Here is a 20,384-nt window from a genome sequence, read left to right as displayed (position 1 = left end):
GGTTTGAAGATGAAATGGATTACCTAGAAGGAATTTGATGCTAGTAAATCCTCCTAGGTAGGCCGGCCTCTTTGTAGAGTGAAAGAAAGAAAATGTTTCACTCTTTTGCCTCAAAGAAACCCTAAAGAGTTTAAAGCTATAAACATGCTTTTATACCCCTTTCTTAGGTGAGTGGCAAACTTCCAATTAAGCCAAACTCACCATTTCCCTCATTATGGTCAGCCACCTTTAATTGCTTATCCATCTCATTCATATCTTCACATTCATCCTTACTCGGTGTATGATCCATTAGGTTCCAATTAGCGAGGCAATGGGCGATTGTTACTCTTAATGATCGATTTTGAATTGAAATCACATTTCAGTTCTCCTTTTGATAAAGATTAGTAATTGCTAATCTTCTGGTCTTCCACAAACAATAAATGACACCTAACAGTATGTCATGGCTACCCAAACTAAGTAGAAGTGGTTAGAGAACCTATCTAGTGACAACTACAATGCAATACGGTCATTCTCTAATACATTTCTCTTAATCACATTGTTTAAGTGATATTTTGTTTCTTGTCTACCATCCAATGTGATACTTTTCTATATGATTCACTTGAATATGATTTGGAACATGCTTCCTAGGTCATATTCATATGCTTTGGCCAAAGACTCCCAAAGAGTATTCTCGTTTCACCATGGAAGGTTAGAGATCTCTTGTTGTGCTTTCACATGCCTACATGACTAGATAGCTTGACCCCAACAATCTCATCGACACTCTCGATGGAAAGCATTTGACATAGTCAAAGATCAAAGACCTAATCATTAGACAACTATGATGCCTCAAGTCAAATGACCATTTTGCATATTGCAACTTATGAGTTCTTACATGACATGTATGTTCGAACTCTTTTTTGAACTCGTTCAGTATACTCAATTACCCTTTCCAGCACTTATGTGTTTGTTTTAATGTCCAACACTAAATGAGTTGAGATTAGTTGTACTCACGCTTGAGTCAACATAACACATACTAACCTTAGCGGATTGTCAATGCTCAATTGGCAATCATATGGCTAGCAACGTTTTAGGAATGAACATAAGAGAAAGGTCTCGTTAATCTAACTTACTTAGATCACTTCTCTCTTAGAATGAATACATTCATTGGATTCCCCTATTGCTTAAATACATGATACAATAAACAGTGATTAACAATAAGCTTTGCCCTTCTTTAGACAAATAATAATTTAACATAGTGAGTATTCCAAAAGCTATTACATCAAATAAGTGGCTTTGTGGGCATACTTCCAACAATTATATTTTAGCACTAAAAGCAAAGAAACCAAATCTTTTCAATCCTCAAACTTATGGCACAAATGACTCACAATTCTAAAATGAGGAAGGAACTCTTAGTTAAAGATGATATTTTTACCTTTATTAAATTTTTTAATGTTTTTTTGTTTTTGAGTGGAGTGCATCAAAGGAAGACTAAGTCTAAAAAAGAAGGTTCCACATTAAGTAAACTCTTTTTGGAACTCATTCATACACATATATGTAGTTCTTTTCCCAAGCAAACTACTAAAGGAAACAAATATTTCATCACCTTCATAGATGTTATCTCAATATTTTGTTATGTTTATTTGATCTCTGAAAAATCTAAAGTCCTAGAAGTTTTTTGAAATTTACATAAAGGAAGTTGAAAACCAATTAGAAAAGAGAATCAAGGTTGTAAGGTCCAATAGGAAGTGAGTACTATGGAAGGCATGATCAAACAGGAAGACATCCAGGATACTTTGCTTCTTTCTTGCAAAATCATAGTATAGTCTCCCAATATACTAATCCAGGAACATTCGAGCAAAATAGGGTGGCAAAGTGAAGAAATAGAACACTTCTTGACATGGTTCAAAGCATGATGAGTAAGGTAAAGCTCCTAGATTTTTTGTGGGAAGAAGCACTGAAGACGGCAAGCTATGTCCTTAATAGGGTTCCCACCAAAGCTGTGGAGGGAACTTCTTTCGAGTTATGGACTGGGAGAAAGCCTAGCTTGAAACATATTCACGTTTGGAGTTTCCATGAAGAAGTAAAAGTCTACAATCCTAATGGTAAGAAATTAGATTCCAAGACCATTAGCTGTTACTTCGTGGGATATGCAGGTCAAAGGGCTACATATTATACTACCCTAATTACAATATGAAAATTGTTGAGACTAGCCGAGCAATCTTCATGGAAAATATTCAAGGCAATGACGACTTTACTTCCAACCCAAGAAAGTTCGCATTTGAGGAAGGAAAAGATGCAGTTACTGAGAATGAAAATCAGAATGAGATGGTTGCTTTTTCTGGGCAAATGGACGATGTGGATGTTGATGACAATCATGAAGATCAGCTGCATGTTAATAATGAAGAAGGTGAATATGTACAAGTTCAAAATGAGATTGAAGTGCATGCAGGTGTCACGAATGGAGCATACCCAATCATGCAGCAAGCACAACCTTAGTGCAGCATGCTAATGTTTCATTAAGAAAGTCAACTAGGGTAAGGAAGTCAAATACTATGGAAGATTTTGTATATCTTGCTGAAGGTGAGTCTTACTTGTAAAAGTTTGAAAACCCTATGTCATTTAAAGAAGCTATGTCCAGTGACAATTAAAAAAAGATTCAAAAGGAAGCATTGAGAGGCATAAGGCGAGGTTAGTTGCAATGAATTTACCCAGAGGGAAGGGGATTGATTACAAAGTTATTTTTAGTCTAGTATCAACAAAGGATGCATTTAGAGAGATCATGGCGTTGATGGCACATTTTGACTTGTTTTTACATCAAATGGTCGTCTCGAAAATGATTTAGAAGAAGACATATACATGCATGGCTCAACCAGAAGGTTTCAAGGAAGAAGGGGAGAAGGGATAGAACATTTGGTTTGTATATTGAAGAAATCCATCTATGGATTGAAACAGGTATCAAGATCAATGATTGTGACAACAATGCAGCCATATTCTTTACCAAGAACAACAAAAGGGTCCAATGCTACCAAAAATTTGGATATCAAGTTCCTTGTTGCTCGTGAAAAGGTGGTGGAGGGTTTAGTTAAAATAGATTACATGGATACATCTCCTATGATAGTTGACCCCTTAACCAAAGCAGTCCTAGTAATGGTCTTTAAGAAGTATATGCATAACATGGGGGTTTTACAGAATTTTGATTTCATGGAATAGTGGGAGCTTATGGTATGATTACATTATTTGTTTATCAACCATGTTTGTATTTTATTCATGCATTAAGTTATTTGTTTTCAGTTTACCGTAGCTAATAAAGAAATAAACTGCTGGTCGCACAAGTTTCTCATGTTTTTAGTTTATAGTTATGATACAATAGATTTTCAATGTGCTATTGGGAAAATCAATTTATGTTAATTGTTATTACAGGAGGCAACTTAAAGGTCTCAATGTGAGACAATGAAGAAGACTAGTTTACTAGTTTTATTAAAGATGGACTATAGCACAAGGTGCATTACAGAAACATTCAAGTGTGCATGTTGTATTAATTGTTCACGTCTTGTTGGGGTTTCATGTCTATGACAGTTTCATGAAAGTGATTATGGGGATAGTGTTTGTGAATTTTAAGGACCTGATTCCCTTTAGTCCTCCATGAATACTAGCTTATGACATAAACTTGTTGGGAATTTGTTGTTCCTATGCTCATGGCCACTCAAATATGATTTCTTATATGGTGGCCTGTGTGAAAAGCGTTGGCTCTAGTGGGAGAATGTAAACTAATTGGAGCTGCACACTTAGTTTATCACATGCTTAAAGGATTGAAGTCATAAGAGATTAGGATAGACTAGTAAAGCTATCAGGGAATGTATTTGGACTAATATAAAGCTGAGAGTAATCCTAGTACGAATAGGTTTAACTATTTTGATATGAACACTTTGATTGGATGATTTGATTAGGATTACATGATGGAAGTAACCTAATCAAATACCACCACTAAGGATATATAATAGAGGTCCCTATGTTCACACTAAATATGCAAAAGCAAAAAAACAAGCCTCATTGTTTTTTAATTGCATACAGTAGTGTCGGGTGTAGAAGAGCTCTATCTTTGCAGCAACAATGAGTTCTCAAGGTGAGTGGTTATGGGATTTGTGGTTTATTTATTCTGCTATTAATTATCTTACACACGCTTCTAATTAATTGGTGTGTATTTGTATTAGTTTACCATCATATGAAGGATGTATAAATCGCTTCAAACTCGGCATAATTTTTTTATTTTTTTTTATTTTTACAAACTTGCATAGTAGTTATGAACAATGGTTGTGTGGAGATCTATACAATTACGCTGATCGAAATAAAGATAGTCTTATACTCTCACAAAACTGGATGCTTATGCTTTCAATAGGACTCAGCACACTATTAAGCTTATATTTGGAGAGCAAGGACCAACCTTTTTATAGTCACATAAGGCCTATTGATATCCACCTATTAGGAACAATAGGTCTCTCAATAACTCATAATTAACTGCAATAAGTCCACTGCATTATTATTTTGAATGTTCATGTAACCTACCGTTACAAAACTCTATTAACTTAATCAATACACTTCTATCAAAATAATGATTATGTCTACTCAAATTCTTACATTCTCCCACTTGAGTATGCATAATCACATAGTATTGAACAGTATAGAATTAAGTTAACAGTGATCGCTAAATTTATATAACAAGATTATCAACTTAAACATAGATGTAATCAACTAAATCAAACCCAGAACTAAAGAAATGTTGATGCATATCAGCTGCATCATTACTCTATAATCACCGAAGCTTAACTCAACTGATCACAAAGCTACATGCCAAATAATGTAGTATTGGAAGTGTCATATCTTAATACTCCCACATACATGATTATCAACTAAAACGTGAAATCACAATTAACCAGAGTCAATACTAACACATAAAAATTAGACACACACGTGACCTGAGGATGAAGAAGACATGATGCTCGAAATAAAGATAATCTTCTACTCTCACAAAACTGGATGCTTATGCTTTCAATAGGACTCAGCACACTATTAAGCTTATATTTGGAGAGCATGGACCAGCCCTTTTATAGTCACATAAGGCCTATTGATATCCACCTATTAGGAAAACAATAGTTCTCTCAATAACTCATAATTAACTGCAAATAAGTCCACTACATTGTTGTTTTGAATGTTTCATATAACCTACCGTTACAAAACTCTATTAACTTAATCAATACACTTCTATCAAAATAATGATTATGTCTACTCAAATTCTTACACTAAAAGATTGCAGTTTGAGGTAAACAAATAGAAACTATAAATTAATTAATTTTGATTCAAATATTGGATATTTTTCTAGAATTTTGTTATTGTGATGTTGATTCTTGGAAGACCATAAGAGGACCAATTGGTTATTGAATTTAATTACATTCAACAATCAAGTTCTATTGTTCTTACTCTCTTAAAATCTTAAATACGAACTCTTTCATCAACAAGGAAAATAATTGAGCTTAGGACTAGAGTTGACAAATAAGGCGACGCACTACGTTTTTTATTTCGAAATTTATAAAAAAAGGAAAAGTACCTTTCAATTACTTATAAAAAATTAAGCTTAAACTATTAGGACATGTGCGCACAATCCTTTTGTTCTCTTTTCAAGTCTGAGAACAAGTTTTCGCTGATGCTGCAGTCATTTGCTCCATGGTAACCCCATAATTGCACATGTTGGCAATAATTCTTGTGTATTGCATTCCATAATTTGAGAGTGCTCCACAATATTTCTCGTAAGTTTTCACCTGCATGGAAGACAATCTCATTAACTAGCTAGCATCAAACAAGTTGGTTTTAACTAGGGTTTAGGTATTTGCTTAAACAAATAGATCATATACTTGTAGTTCATAATTTTTCATATTACGTGTATGTATAGTTGTTACTATACTAATTCGTAAAAGAAAGACTTACAAAAGTCTTAAAGCAGTTCCAGTCATCCACAAGAGCTTGCCCGTTACGCCAAATATTTTTCATTTTTGAGCTAGAATCAAATTGAAACACCAGTTTCGCGATTTGATTTATATTGTCGTCGATGCGCTCCCGACGATATATTTCACCAGATAGTTTCTGTTTAGCTTCATACTTCTCATGAGAGCCATCAGGAGCTTTACGTACCTGGATGAATATATGATATATGAAAAGAATGGTTGCAGCTCAAAAATCACATTTTAAGATTTAGAACTAATACCAAGTTTAAGAAACAATATTTATAAAGAAAAAGTACGTTGAACAATTTTGTTCTACCTAATCCTAGCTATCATTTAGGGATTTTTTTTTTTTTTTTTTTTTTTACGAAAATAAGACTGACCAAAAAAGTTGATCAAAGAAATTAATAAATTTAAATTAAAAAAACACTAAGGACTGGTTTGTCATTGCTGAAATTATTTTAAAAGCAGCTTTTTAATAAAGTTGAGGCTAAAATTGTGTTTGGTAAATGAAACAAAAAAGTGTTTTTTTTGTCAAAATCATGAATCCAAAATAATAGAAAACAGAAGCAACTCTACGCCTACTTCTGAAAACATCGTTTTTTTTTTTTTTTTTTTTTTCACAGCATAACAACCCCAAACTAGAAGAGAGAAAGATCACAGACCTTGTGCAAAAAGTGGAGGAGGTCTGCATCACGTTGGTTAAAAACTGGCCCTAAGAATGATGGTGAGGATTTAGTATTGGTGTAAGTAGTAGAGTTGTCATCTGAACCCAAGTAAGCGAAGAGTAAATCCTTGGCTTGGTTCAAATTTCCGTATTGAGTAACATGAGACCCAAGTCCTTCACTAGTATTTGCGGTTCTATTTCTAACCTGTAAAAATGTAGCCAACAAATTAATATATGGTTCAAATAATCAAGTTTTTTTTTTTTTTTTTTAACAAACGATAGGCTAGCAATAATGTAGTTTAAATTCACCTTTGGTAAGAATCGAACCTAAAACCTCTCACTTACAGATGAAAAGGAATACCACTAGACCGTAATATCAAACGACGACTCAAACAAACAAGTTAGAGTTCAAATAATGGAAGTTGACAAGGCATATTAATAAATATAGTTTTTTTTAAATAAGTCTTGATAAATAAATATAGTTAACTAGTCTGGTTTATAGTTTGTGTGCTCAATCTCAAGATATTGTATATAAGCTTTTCTTGGTAAATAATTACAAGGCAAAAGTTTCGATTTCTTACCGTTTCATATTGGTCTGCAAAAGTTTCTCTTCTTAAATCTTTGACATCGCTGCTCCCCAATTTACACAAAAACAGCAACAGAAAACTATGTCAAAAAATCTTCACACTTTCAAATTAACGGTACGTATTTAATTAGTACTAGGGCCTGAAAATATTTTCAATGATATTTTAAATATAGAAAGAAATGTTTAAGGAATAATTGAGAACACTTCAAATGCATAAACGTATCCGGTGCGCATTAGAACAAAGAAAGTGAGAATACTGAGCAAAGTACAAAGCACATCCAAAGGTCTAGGGTCACTTTCAAAAAGGGACCTAAATTTTCATTTTTTTGGTATTTATATACCAATGACTCTAGATGCGTATTAAATTTCGTATTTAAATTTTATTGTACTTTTATGTTAGCTAAACAAGAAAATCACATAATCTAGAAAATCAAATTCCATCATTTTATTGTTGCTCTTAAATTTCCTAATCCAAATGCAAGGTTAATTCTTAACAGTATAAAACAGAAAGGTTGAATCCGTTTTTAAAAGTGACTTCAAACTTTTATAATTAGCTCGAGATCAGTTAATGTTCTCAAAATAGTACTGAATATCACATGCGTTATGCGTACCAATCTTCCATCCAAGAAATACTATACAAGTCTCCCAAACAAGTGTCATATCCTGCAGGAGGAGCAGGATCAAAACCAGGACAATATGTTGCCCAACTATCTTGAGTTGCATTTGCCGCTGTAGTCGCATAGATACTTATATTACTTGGAAGCAGACCCTCGAACATACTCCCAGATTCACAAGATTCTAGGTAAAATACCTGATTAATTTTGGTAAGAAACCTTTTATTTTAGCAAGTTATATATTATACAGCTATCACTATTGTGCTGCTTAACAAAAATTCAAGGAAAAAAAAAAAAAACAAAATACAATGATGACTTATTTACCATATTTTTGTAACCCTTAGCTTCATGCTTTTGTTTCAGAACGTCCATGAGATCGTTAGCATAAACATAATCGCCTTCAGGCATTCCTAATTAATCAGCATCCAAAACTGATCAGGTAATCTATATTATGTCCAGGTTTATATATATACATACACTTGATAAACAGTTAACCAGTAGTATACAAAATACTGCTATAGAAAATACATTTTATCAAGTAATTAAAGTTACAGACCAATTATCCCAGAGGCGCCATGGTCGGTATAATATATAAAAACATTGTCATTTGGACCGCTGTCCAGAATCTTGCCACTGCCCCCGCTGAGAGCTGTTTTATTTCCAAGAATAACAGCATAAAGATTGGCAGCAGTAACATTTTCTCCAGTGTAATCCTACCAAAAATAAGAATAAACATATGAAACACAATATGTGGCGCATACTTGAAATATCATATTAAGTAGTAATTTCGTAACACCAAATCAGTATGTCACATGTGTTACGACGGTCCTCCTCCATAATAAGATAGTAAAGAACCTTGGGAACCCCTTTGTAAACATCAGGGCCATCTGGCTTATTGATGATGACACCAGGTCTAGGGTTCTCAACGTTGTTTGCGATGTCATCGTACATAAAAACAATGATGTTTTCATCTTTTAGTCCACCTTTCTTCAATATTTGATACGCATGACACACATCGGCCTGTCATATTGTGAGAAATCATGTTAAAAAAATAATACATAATTTAAGAGATGAAAAGAAATAAAAACAAGAAGAAAAAATTGCATTTTCCATTACATATTTCCAAAAATTGCATTTTCCATTACATATTTCCATATATTTTCTTGACAAACTTATATATCACACAAATGCTTATATATATGTTGCTTTCGACCAAAAAAAAATGCATATGTAGTCTGATTCTGAATTGAGACATGTGCTAACAAAAATCAATGATCTGATATATAGCATGTACACAGAGTAGTAAGGACATACATGATTGATTAATGGTTTTTTTTTTTTTTTTTTTTTTACCGATCGATTAATGGTTTAAGATGCACTGTAGTATACAAGAGAACATTTCTCATATATTTAATAGTCCTCTTCCATTGAGGCATCTCTTGTAGGGCTTAATCCCTAATTAATGTATTTCAAGGATCCAACCGTTTATCTTACGGTCTTCCCTTAAATACAATTATTATCAAAAATTGCCAAAATCTGCAACCATATGATCGATTAATTAAATGGTAATCATTTTAGTGTTTCTTTGAAGAACTTTATTTGTCTATTTTCTTTACATGGATCTTAGTGATTTTGAACTTGTGTAACTTATTGCAAAAATAATCTATGAATGATGAATTAAAATATAAACATTTGAATTGTTAAGAAAAAGTTACGCAATCAGCACCATAAGTTGCCCCTCAAATAAACTTATTTGAAGGATCCTCAACGTAATTAAAGGAATTCTACTCATATATATACTCATAAATAATTACCATATATTTAGTGAAAGTGATTATATATATACACCTGATGCCTATAGTTGCCATAACCAAACGACCCAGCAACTAAGACTGCCCATCTGGTTCCATTTTGCTGATCGGCCACAGTAGAAGAAGATGATGAGGCAGTATTAACATGAATGATGAAATCCTCCGGAAATTCTGATGGCATCAACTTGAATCCATTTACGACGCTTTCACAACTCAAACTTAACAAAATCGCAATCAATATTAAAAATGTTCTCATTGTTTAAGCTCAAACTAATTAAGTGTTGTGTGCTCTAAATAACAAGTGTAAAAGCAACCAACTATTTATAGGGGATTTGAATTCTTGTTTGAAAATTTGATTAATGGTCCGGATTGAAACTTCGATACGATTAGATATATGTGCAGGCTACGACAACTGGGGGTTAATTAACTTGTATGCCACGCAAGTTAATTAAATATAATTGTTGATATGTAACTGGGTTTTGTCACTCTTCATCTTTTTATGGCAATGAATCCATCGACTTTTCTTAAAATAAAATAAAAATATAATTGTTTTCTAATGGAAAGTTTGTCACGACTAACATCACAACATGTTCTTCGATAACAACAATAATTGGGAAGCTAGCAAATTATTCATTCTTTTTCCTCTATCGATCAGGACAGCAGACTAACCTTTTCTAATATAAGTAGATACTGAGTCATTTAGTATTAAGATATAGTGGTTTTTTTCTCTTTACTTATAAGTGAGATGTCTTAGGTTTGATTATCACCAAAGGCAAATTTGGACCACTTTATTACAAGCTTATTGTGAGGCTTAGCCCACCATCCTCCCTCTTAATGTAGATTGTTCGTTCAAAAAAAAAATATATATATATATGTGTGTGTGTGTGTGTGTGTGTGTGTGTGTAGACATTGAAATTTTGGTGAAATAAATTTTTACTAATAAATTAAATTTTGATTCGCTAGGGCTTATGTCACATCCCAGCCCGGGCGAGACCACTTCCCAGGGCCTGCTCCACCATCGTAGCACGATATTGTCCGCTTTGGGCCCTGACCATACCCTCACGGTTTTGTTTCTGGGAACTCACACGAGAAACTTCTCAGTGGGTCACCCATCATGGGATTGCTCTAGCCCCTTCTTGCTTAATTTCGGAGTTCCTACGGAACCCGAAGCCAGTGAGCTCCCAAAAAGCATCGTGCTAGGTAGAGATGGGAATATACATATAAGGATCACTCCCCTAAGCGATGTGGGATGTCACAATCCACCCCCCTTAGGGGCCCGACGTCCTCGTCGGCACACCACGGCTAGGGTTAGGCTCTGATACCAAATTGTCACATCCCGGCCCAGGGCAAATCACTTCTCGAGCCCGCTCCACCACCATGGCACGATATTGTCCGCTTTGGGCTTATCATTCCCTCAAGGTTTTGTTTTTGGGAACTCATGAGCAACTTCTCAGTGGGTCATTCATCATGGGATTGCTCTAGCCCCTTTCTCACTTAACTTCGAAGTTCCAATGGAACCCGAAGCTAGTAAGCTCCCAAAAGGCCTCGTGCTAGGTAGAGATGGGAATATACATATAAGGATCACTCCCTTGGGCGATGTGGGATGTCACAGCTTATGTAGCGCATGTTATAGGTCTCGTCAAATTGCACACATTGCATGTGACTCGTCAAAGCTGAACAAGTCATCAAGAGTGACACATGTCGACATCTGAGTCTTCTGTCAAACAAATCAAATCAAGTAAAAAAGAACAAATTAACCTTAATTGATCGAATCCCTCAATTATGGTTTAATTCCTTAAACTATTGATTTAGATTTAATTAATGACTATATTAAATCAATTACTTTCAATTAAATCAAATCAGAAAATCAATCCCACAAATAGGTAAACATTTACATAACGATATTTAAATTGATTGATTTTAAACTATTTGGTTCGGGTCTTTAAATCAAATAGCATCATCCACTATTTTTGGCAAATTCTATATCCTCAGTTGGATTCGAGAGTTTTGGACAAAACTCTTAGTAAGGTATGAGAGGCCACCTTTACTAAGCCCACCTCACAATGACATGATGTTGGGTAGCATTAATAATAATGAGAGAGTAACTCTTGCTCATTTACATCTCTTGTAAGTGCCCATCTTATTTGGCCTCCAAAGAATGGCACCCTCACAATGATATGATATTGGGGCCATGGCATTAGTTAAGTCTTTCCCACCATGCAAGTTCGTGTGGGGTTCAAGAATAACCTCAAAATGATATGATGTTGCCACTCTCGTTGCCTACCTTCACAACATCATGTATGCATATAGAACTCCTCCTAAGTGTAAGCACATACTTTGTACTCCCCCCTGATAGGATGATATCGGTGTACTAGTCACAAACGATTACAGCCTACCACGGTGGAAAGCCACGAAAGAGTGTTCAAAGAACCCTCATGCTTGTCAACTTAATATTGGTTTGATCGAGGGTTTTTGGAGTAATTTTAATCTAATTAAAATTATTTGGTCCTATCACAATAGGGTGGCCGGTTTTGGTAGAGAGAAAGTGAGTGAAAATTTCATAATAATCAAAGTGTGAGGAAAGAGAGGAAAGTGTGATGAGTAGAAAAGTACCATTCAAATCACACAAACAAGTAAACGAAGACTAAACAAAACACAAAGTAATTTTGCATCAGAACTCCCCAACTTTTTGTTCTTGCTATAAACATGAAGAACAGAACAATAACCCATAACGAGCTTCATGGACATTTTTCATCCAAAGAAACCCAAAACTCTCTCAAACAAAAGGGGTTTCTAATGTCACTTTAAAACTCTTTTGACAAGACAAACATGAACCCAAATTCCACACCATGTATTTGGCCAAATTTCCCCACAAACATGGCTCCAAATTTTAGCTCCAAAATTTATGCTCAAATGAACTACAACTACTACTTTTGAGATGGCAAATTTTTAAACAAAATTTACATTCAAAGAAGCAAGAATAAGCGTGTAACTATTATAACATTCAAATCATAAGCTATGAACAGCAAAAGCCAAAAAGTTCACCAACTACTAGGCCTAGGCTCTTGATACCACTTGAAGGAAATTTTTCTGATAAATTAAGTTTATTGAGCAACATATTACATGCATTTAACTATTAATTGGCAGAAGCATGCTTGTATGCACTCTAGAACAAAACTTAAACCATGAAATTCAAAACCTAGTATATTGGTGAACCGAAGACTCAACTCATTAGACAAAGAGAGATAAGATTGCTTTATACCTTTGAAGTTCCTCTTTGCATAAGCAAAGGCTAATCACCATGAGAGGGCCTTCATTCTTCTCCTTGAGTTGAACTCCTTAGCCTTCATCTTCATGTTTTTGCCTCCTTGAATGCTAGGATTTGGTTGCCCGAATGATTCTCCAAAAGCCCCCAAAGTAGAGGCTCTAAGTTCCGACACCAAGGATGGTTGAGGAAAAAGATGAGTAATCATGGAAGAAAAGATTGGTAGCTAAATCTTCCATGGTGGCCAGCCTCCTAGAGAAAAAGAAGGAGTTTGTGTTCTCTCATATTTGTTTTAAAGATAACCCTAATGAGGCTAAAGGTATAAAGTCGCCTTTAAAACTGTCTTTATACCTCTTTCAAAGTGAGTGGCAAGCTTGTAATAAGTCAACCATCATTCTCCCTCTAGCATGGTTGGTTTTGGTGTTTGTGTTTTGGTTAATTCCTATTTTGTTTTAGTTGACATACAACTTAAACTCAATGGACCTTGTGGACCCCAAACTCATTTGAGCCCTTAAACCCAAAACCAATTAAAACCTAATACAAACTTTTCGTATGATTAATTAACCAATTAATTAATCTTGACCATATACAATTAACCTATTTTATTGTCCTTACTCAACTTTGTTATATCCTTCAATCATTACCTTACTCAGTGTGCGATATATTAGTCTTCCTTATAAAGAGGCAGTAGGCAATTAGATCTCTTAATAATTGATGGTGAATTGAAACTTACTTTCAATTCTCCCTTTGTGATTATTTATCTTCAAGGCTTCCACAAACCATGAGTGACACCTTAATCAAAAGAGGTTGGGCTATCAATGTAATTGACCCTTCTCTAATATAATACTCTTGATTACATTGTTTGATTGATAGTTTGTTCATGTCTACTATCCAATGTGATTCTCCTATCTACATGATTACCTTGAAAGTGAATTGGAACGGCTTCCTGAATCTCATTCATACTTTGGCCAGAGATTGTTAATCATATCAAAGAGTATTCTCCCTCAACAGTTGAAAGGTTAGAGATCCCTTATTTTACATTCACGTGCCCACGTGATTAAGTAGGTTAGCCCCAACAATGTCGTGGACACTCACAAATGGAAGTCCTTTAACATAATCAAAGACTACTGACCTAATCACAAGACAACTAGTGTCCTTAGGTCAAATAACTACTTTGCATTATCCAACTATAAGTTCTCATGTGACATTAAGGTTGGGTTCAGTACCATTCGGTTCGGTTTGTTACCAAAACTAAAAATCGAACCGAAGTTACTATTTAGTTCGGTTCGGTTCAATTTTTTGTCCTTTTTTTCGGTTCGTATTTTGTTTGGCTTGGTTTTTTCCAGTTCAATTTCAGTTTGGTTCTCTTTTTTTTTTTTTTTTTTTTAAATAATACAAATAATGCCGAATACAATGAAAGTTGAAGAAACTGGAAGAAAAATAAATCTTTAGCTAAAAATAACACTTCAAATTCATTCAAATCTAATATAATTTTTAAAATCAAAAAGACCAAATTCCAAATCAATAAAATTGCAGACCCAGCTCATTCATATCTATCAAAATTAAGCCATATTAAAGAATAAAATCAACAAGAATTATATACAATTTGCACCACACTTAGTCGAATGTTCTAGATCAAAACTCAGTGACCGAGGAGAACAAGTCCATCAGAACAGTTGCGGTGAAAGGTGGCCAGATTTGGTGCATGTCAACAATGGCGAGTGAGATGCAACAGGGGAGAAAAAAAAGAAAGGGAAAGAAATGGGTGAGAGGGAGATGAAGGTGGCGGCATGAGAGGAAAAAAGGGAAGAAAAAAATATAGAGAAGGAACACGGCTGGGGAGAAGAAAAGAAGGAATAATTAGTATGCTAGGGTTTCTAACTTTCTAATAGGAGACCTAACATTCTATTTAGGCTTGAAAGGTTTGAAGTTTGGGCTTGGAATTAGTTTGGAAATAAATACTCATTATATATAATAATTAAAAATTAAAATTAATATATATTTATTCAGTTCGTTCGGTTTTGTACTTATGGTTGGGTTTTTTTTTTTCGGTTCGGTTTTCAGTCCCATTTTTCTTGGTTTACGGTTTTTTCAACCCACCCCCATGTGACATGCATGTGAGAACTCCTTGTTGATCACATTCATTGGACTCAATCTCTATTGAGCACATACTTACTTGTCTTAGTGTTGTTTATACCATTGACTTGAAACCAATCACTCTCCCATGAGAGAAGACATAGTACTATACGAATCTATCTGGATTGTCAATGCCCAATTGTCGATTCTATAATCAGAAACGTTTAGGATGTGTATAAAAGAAAAAGGATTCATGAATATAACTTCTTTAGAACATATTCTTTGCCTTAAACTAAACTAGTTCAATTTACCATGTGAAATATTCATAAAATATCATTTTACAATTAACTTTAGGGCACATTACACGTTCAGATCTTGATTGCTATGATTTTGACCAAGGATTTGGCCGTTATAATCCATGTAATATCCAGTACTCCAAAACATCGTAGAAATTTACCAAGTTCAAAATCCTAACGACAAGTTATGATTGGCCTTGTGCTTCAACAGAGTCGACAAATGGTACATGCATAGACAAGAATCCTTGTCCGAAAAATATAGACATGCAGTTGCGGATTCATTGTAAACGAGGACATAGACTACATATAAATTTGAGTCTTCCATCCAACATAGAACATTGAATCCTCCCAAAGTAAAAGGTGCACAATAGACCAGAAACTGAAACAATTAAAAAGGAGCATAAAAAAAAAAAAAAAAAAAGAACTGCCAAACCATTGTCAAAGGACCACAACATGAGTCTACTACTTTCTTTCAAGGCTTGATTACAAAAACCATAACATAAAAATGGAAGCTAGGATTCCCAAATTAAAATTAAGCCCTCTTCCCTTTTTTTTTTTCCCCTTTTCTTTGGTTCTCAAGTGAGTTGGGATTTTGACAAGAGTATCACTTAGCCATCATCACCTTGACGAACTCCTCGTAATTTATCTGGCCATCGCCATCAACATCAGCCTCCCGGATCATCTCATCAACTTCCTCATCAGTGAGCTTCTCCCCAAGATTGGTCATCACATGGCGGAGCTCCGCAGCGGAAATGAAGCCATTCTGATCCTTGTCAAAAACTCTGAAAGCCTCTTTCAGCTCCTCCTCAGAGTCAGTGTCCTTCATCTTCCTGGCCATGAGGTTTAAGAACTCAGGAAAGTCAATGGTCCCATTACCATCGGCGTCGACTTCATTGATCATGTCCTGGAGCTCTGCCTCAGTCGGGTTCTGCCCCAATGATCTCATGACAGTGCCAAGCTCCTTTGTGGTGATACAACCTGCATAACAAAATTATTAGAAACAGCAATAAGTTGCTTCTTTTTCTTCTGGGTGCTTATGTTTGCTTATGAGGAACACAAGATATGCAGATATCGGGACTACATACTAGATACCGAAAAGTATTGGCATTCCATAAACCAGCGCCCATTTTGCATTAGTTCACCAAGCAAACATAACACCATTTGTCCAATACACACACGAGCACAAACAAACATTTGAAAGCATGGTATTGGCAACTATGAAAACCTGATCCAAAACAGCGCACATGAATTTGAAATTTCCTAGCATCGAGAGTAATAAAGAACGCACACGACAAGAACCATACCAGCCTATCATGGACATTCGAAGAAACTAACCCATCAAGCATTCAACAAATATCATACAACGATAATCCTTGAATCTCATATTTTCTGCAAGAGAAAAATAAATCTCAAATTTCTTACACATGCTTGACATGTTCAGATTTATGTCAACAATCACAAAGTTCCGGAATTAATTTTCCTTTTTTTACAAATCACAAACCCTAATAACACTCAAACACAAGATTAAACCTATTTGAAATTTGAAAATTTGAATCGATCAATCGCAACCCCCTTTCAATCTGTTTTCGATTTTCACAAACGCAAGTAATAATTCCACGAAACAAAATATTAAAAACAAAAGCCGAATTTAAAAATCAAAATCGAGGATCTACAATTCTCCAATTATAAATCGAAGATCCAAAACCAGAAATACAAGATGCAGATCTGACATAGATAAAGGAATCAAAACATGCAAATAACATGCATAATATAATTGTAAAAAATGGATGGAAATTCGGAAGAGAGAGATCTGAGTCTAACCATCGCCATCCTTGTCGAAAAGGCTGAAGGCCTCCTTGAACTCAGAGATCTGATCGTCAGTCAGCTGATCCGCCATCGATCCCCCTTGATTTCTTCTTTGTGTTTTCCTTTTCTCTTGGAAATTAGCGAGCAGAGAGAGGGGGTGGGGGAGTTTCAGACAAACAAGGGAAAGTTGTGGGTATAACGCGTTAAGCTGACACTTTTATATCGGCTTCCAGCGCATCCAATGCATCCCCTCCCATGTCCCATCCAATCATCTCCCTTCCCGTCTCACTTTTACTATTTTACCCTTACTAGCCTTTACACTCTTCCCAAGCTGTGCATCTCCCAAATTACCATATTGTTCATGTACGACGACTGCAACTCTTCTAGTGACTTCTAAATCCAAATTGCGAGTTCAAATTTCAGGCTATAATTAGTTGAACCAAAAATATATACTTATGTCCTCATTTAATATTATAGTATAGTGATATTCTTTTTTACTTATAAGTGAAGTGAGAGATTTTAGGTTCGATTCTCTCTAAAGAAAAATTTGAACCATATTATTACTTGCTCGTTGTGAGACTAAGCTCAACTCCTCTCCTTTTTTGTATAGAAAATATCATTTCTACAAAAAAAAATAAAATTTATCTATACCATCGTCTCTCTTTTTAATCAAGTGACTTTAGTATTAATTTTTATAACTAATGGACTGAAAAATGCTAAGGAGATTCTTTGCCACTTCATGTTTTGACATAATATTTTATAATGTTGACACGAAAATTGACGTTAAATTATAAGATTGCAGAACTTCCTAGTTAGAGAAAGTCCCTTTAGTATTTCTCTTAATTTTTATATCTATATGTAATATCCATCTAAAGAACTAGTAGACTAAAAACTTCTCAACATCAGGTATGAAGAGAGAGTCAATTCAAGTATATAGTTAATAAATTCAATTCTAATTTATGAATCTGAATATTAAATATATGATTTTCCTTACTGAAAAACTATATAATAATTTACATTAATTTATAAGGAAGGGAAGTCGAACATATAATTTCGGATACAAGGACGAACGCTTTTAAACAATGAAGCCACAAACCACTTGCTAAAAAATATGACATTGAGTTATTATTAACCCTTTAAAATCTTCCTCAATCAGCCCCCATACCTACAGTCACCGCAATCTTCAAAGATGGGACTTCGCAAAATGTGCAGCAAACCAAGGTTTCATGTCATGAAAGCTATTATGCTAGAATTGGAAAATGTAGAAAACTAACCAAAAGCCGCAAACACACGCCAGTGTGTGTTCGATGAAAGAACTTTGGATTTTTCAATGTCCCAGAACGGTTGACGCTCTATATTAAACCTTATATCGAACTAGCTTTCCCGTTGAAAAAAAAAAACAAAAAAACAAAAAAAAAAGACTTCGTTTTGGCATGATTGCTTAAAAAATGAAACAGCACCGCAGCAGCATAGCAGCCTAGCAAAGGGGTGGAAATCAGGTTCTTATGAACAAATTCCGACCGAATGTGCGGCCACACCTCCCTGCGCTTGTTGCTTTTGTTTTTAAAGGACATGGGTTGTATCAAGTGGATGATTTTTTGCTGTTTTACTGCTGAAGTTAAATTTTCATTGGTACTTGATTACAAATGATATCAATTTATCATTTGAAAAGAATTAAAAAAGCCTTCTTAGACTAAAAGAAGAAATAAATACTGAAACCTTTATTTATGTCAACCTATAGCTCATTTGCTTTTTATTATTACAATTTTTTTTTTTTTGTCAAACAATAGATTTTGTTAGATTAGATGCCAAATTAGCTACTAACAGAGTTTGAACCCACGCTGTTATGCAAGGGCTCAACACATTTCCACGACTGTGGTAAAGGGTCATTTGCTTATTATTATTACAATGCTATGTAGATTAAATTTGTAACTAACTTTCTAAACTAAATGGTGTGTCACAATAAAAAATAAGTACGTTAATCAACATTTAAGTAATAATTTAATTATCGACTTTCTTGTCATTTAATTTATAAAAGAGTGTCGATAAAGCTATCGTACTATCTTATTTCCCCATAGCAATTTTACTCTCTTGTAAAATAACATCCAAGACCAAAGAAGAGAAAAACCCTGCTCTCTAGGTTGACAGGTTCGTTCTTCCCCATCTTCTAGAACAACCCACCTCTCTAAATATTCAAAAAATCAAGTCCCTAGTACCTTTGGCCCTTTTAATTTGATATGTTTGTTTTTGGTGTCAGTACCAGCAAACAGCCTTGAAGACTAAGATAAAAGCTTGTCCATAAAAGATATCAACTTGAAAAATAAGAATACTTGAACACAGTGCAATTTGTAGGCTCAACTCAGTTAACAATGAGTGATGCCAATGTATTCCATTTATAGAGAATACAAGGTATTCAGTTGCAAGGAGATTTATTTCCTATATCAAGACATTTACAAGATAAACATATTGGATAAATAAAGCTATTCATAAGCTATGCAACGGACTTGATCTTGAAGAGGTTTCTGTTTATCCAAACACTACTTGCAGGTTCGAATGTTAAGCCTGGGAAATACATTTGCTAAATTCAAGTTTTGCTTACTTGAATACTGATGTGGCTAACATGGTTTATCAGTCTGTCCACAATCAACAAATCGATTGCGGTGGGAGGCGCAGATAAAGTGGAACACAGAGTGCATAGGGCGGGTGGCGTGCTGGAGGATGGAGAAGAAGTCAAAAATTGTGTAAAATGTAAGTAAAATTGTATAGATGGATCCTCGTTGTGTATCTTGATCAATTGAATCGTTTCTTTCTAGATTTCGTTTTACTAAATAAAAAAAGAAGTTTCAATATAAAGGTTATTTGGAAATTATAGTTGGTAGAAAAATAAAATTTTAATTTAACTTTTTATACTGAGTGGGATTATAACGTGAACGGAAAAATAAAACACTAAGATATGTCTAATAGAACTCTTTATAAAATTTAGTCACACAATTAATCACTCTAACATTATCTTTTGAGATTTTTTTCAAAATGATCATAACGGTAAGAAAAATATGAATAACTCGAAATTTGAAATTAGAGACTTGAATTGACCAAAAGAAATAGAGGGAGAGTTATGGTGTTGGGCTTTCAAAATTAGCCACGTAAGAAACATGCCAGATTAAAAGACAAAGCAGAGTCTGGAGCTCATGTAGTCCCGACTGTATCCAAGCAATTCCTTAAGTCATTTATGTGATATTTAACTTTACGCGTATGCAATGAGAATTTTCAACCTTTTTTTAATTTTGTTTT

The 20,384-nt window shown here is 34.5% G+C and overlaps 2 protein-coding genes across 2 annotated transcripts; both read right to left on the bottom strand.

The window, feature by feature from the left end:
• Nucleotides 1-5,651: 5,651 nt before the first annotated feature.
• On the bottom strand, nucleotides 5,652-9,906 carry LOC137712206 (vacuolar-processing enzyme-like). Its single transcript, XM_068451323.2, has 9 exons — nucleotides 9,688-9,906; nucleotides 8,695-8,859; nucleotides 8,396-8,552; nucleotides 8,164-8,249; nucleotides 7,837-8,036; nucleotides 7,221-7,269; nucleotides 6,638-6,844; nucleotides 5,959-6,162; nucleotides 5,652-5,792 (listed from the first exon to the last, which is right to left on the bottom strand). The coding sequence occupies exons 1-9, from the start codon at nucleotides 9,904-9,906 to the stop codon at nucleotides 5,652-5,654; spliced, it is 1,428 nt and encodes a 475-aa protein (XP_068307424.2).
• Nucleotides 9,907-15,564: 5,658 nt separating this feature from the next.
• On the bottom strand, nucleotides 15,565-18,640 carry LOC137713858 (calmodulin-7). Its single transcript, XM_068453211.2, has 2 exons — nucleotides 17,109-18,640; nucleotides 15,565-16,265 (listed from the first exon to the last, which is right to left on the bottom strand). The coding sequence occupies exons 1-2, from the start codon at nucleotides 17,182-17,184 to the stop codon at nucleotides 15,892-15,894; spliced, it is 450 nt and encodes a 149-aa protein (XP_068309312.1). The 5' UTR covers nucleotides 17,185-18,640; the 3' UTR covers nucleotides 15,565-15,891.
• Nucleotides 18,641-20,384: the final 1,744 nt, after the last annotated feature.

This window comes from Pyrus communis, chromosome 14 (genome assembly GCF_041283825.1).
Source record: "Pyrus communis isolate YQ-2024b chromosome 14, ASM4128382v1, whole genome shotgun sequence".
Taxonomy (NCBI): Eukaryota; Viridiplantae; Streptophyta; class Magnoliopsida; order Rosales; family Rosaceae; genus Pyrus; species Pyrus communis.
This window is presented reverse-complemented; position numbering and strand designations above follow the sequence as displayed.

Excerpts from the sequence above, each read along its gene's own strand:
- LOC137713858 (XM_068453211.2), bottom strand. The coding sequence starts at position 17,184 with ATGGCGGATCAGCTGACTGACGATCAGATCTCTGAGTTCAAGGAGGCC. Across the intron at positions 16,266-17,108 it reads TTTCGACAAGGATGGCGATG|GTTGTATCACCACAAAGGAG; the intron begins GTTAGACTCAGA and ends TTTGTTATGCAG.
- LOC137712206 (XM_068451323.2), bottom strand. The coding sequence starts at position 9,906 with ATGAGAACATTTTTAATATTGATTGCGATTTTGTTAAGTTTGAGTTGT. Across the intron at positions 8,037-8,163 it reads CTAAGGGTTACAAAAATATG|GTATTTTACCTAGAATCTTG; the intron begins GTAAATAAGTCA and ends AAAATTAATCAG. Across the intron at positions 7,270-7,836 it reads ATTTCTTGGATGGAAGATTG|CGATGTCAAAGATTTAAGAA; the intron begins GTACGCATAACG and ends ATTGGGGAGCAG.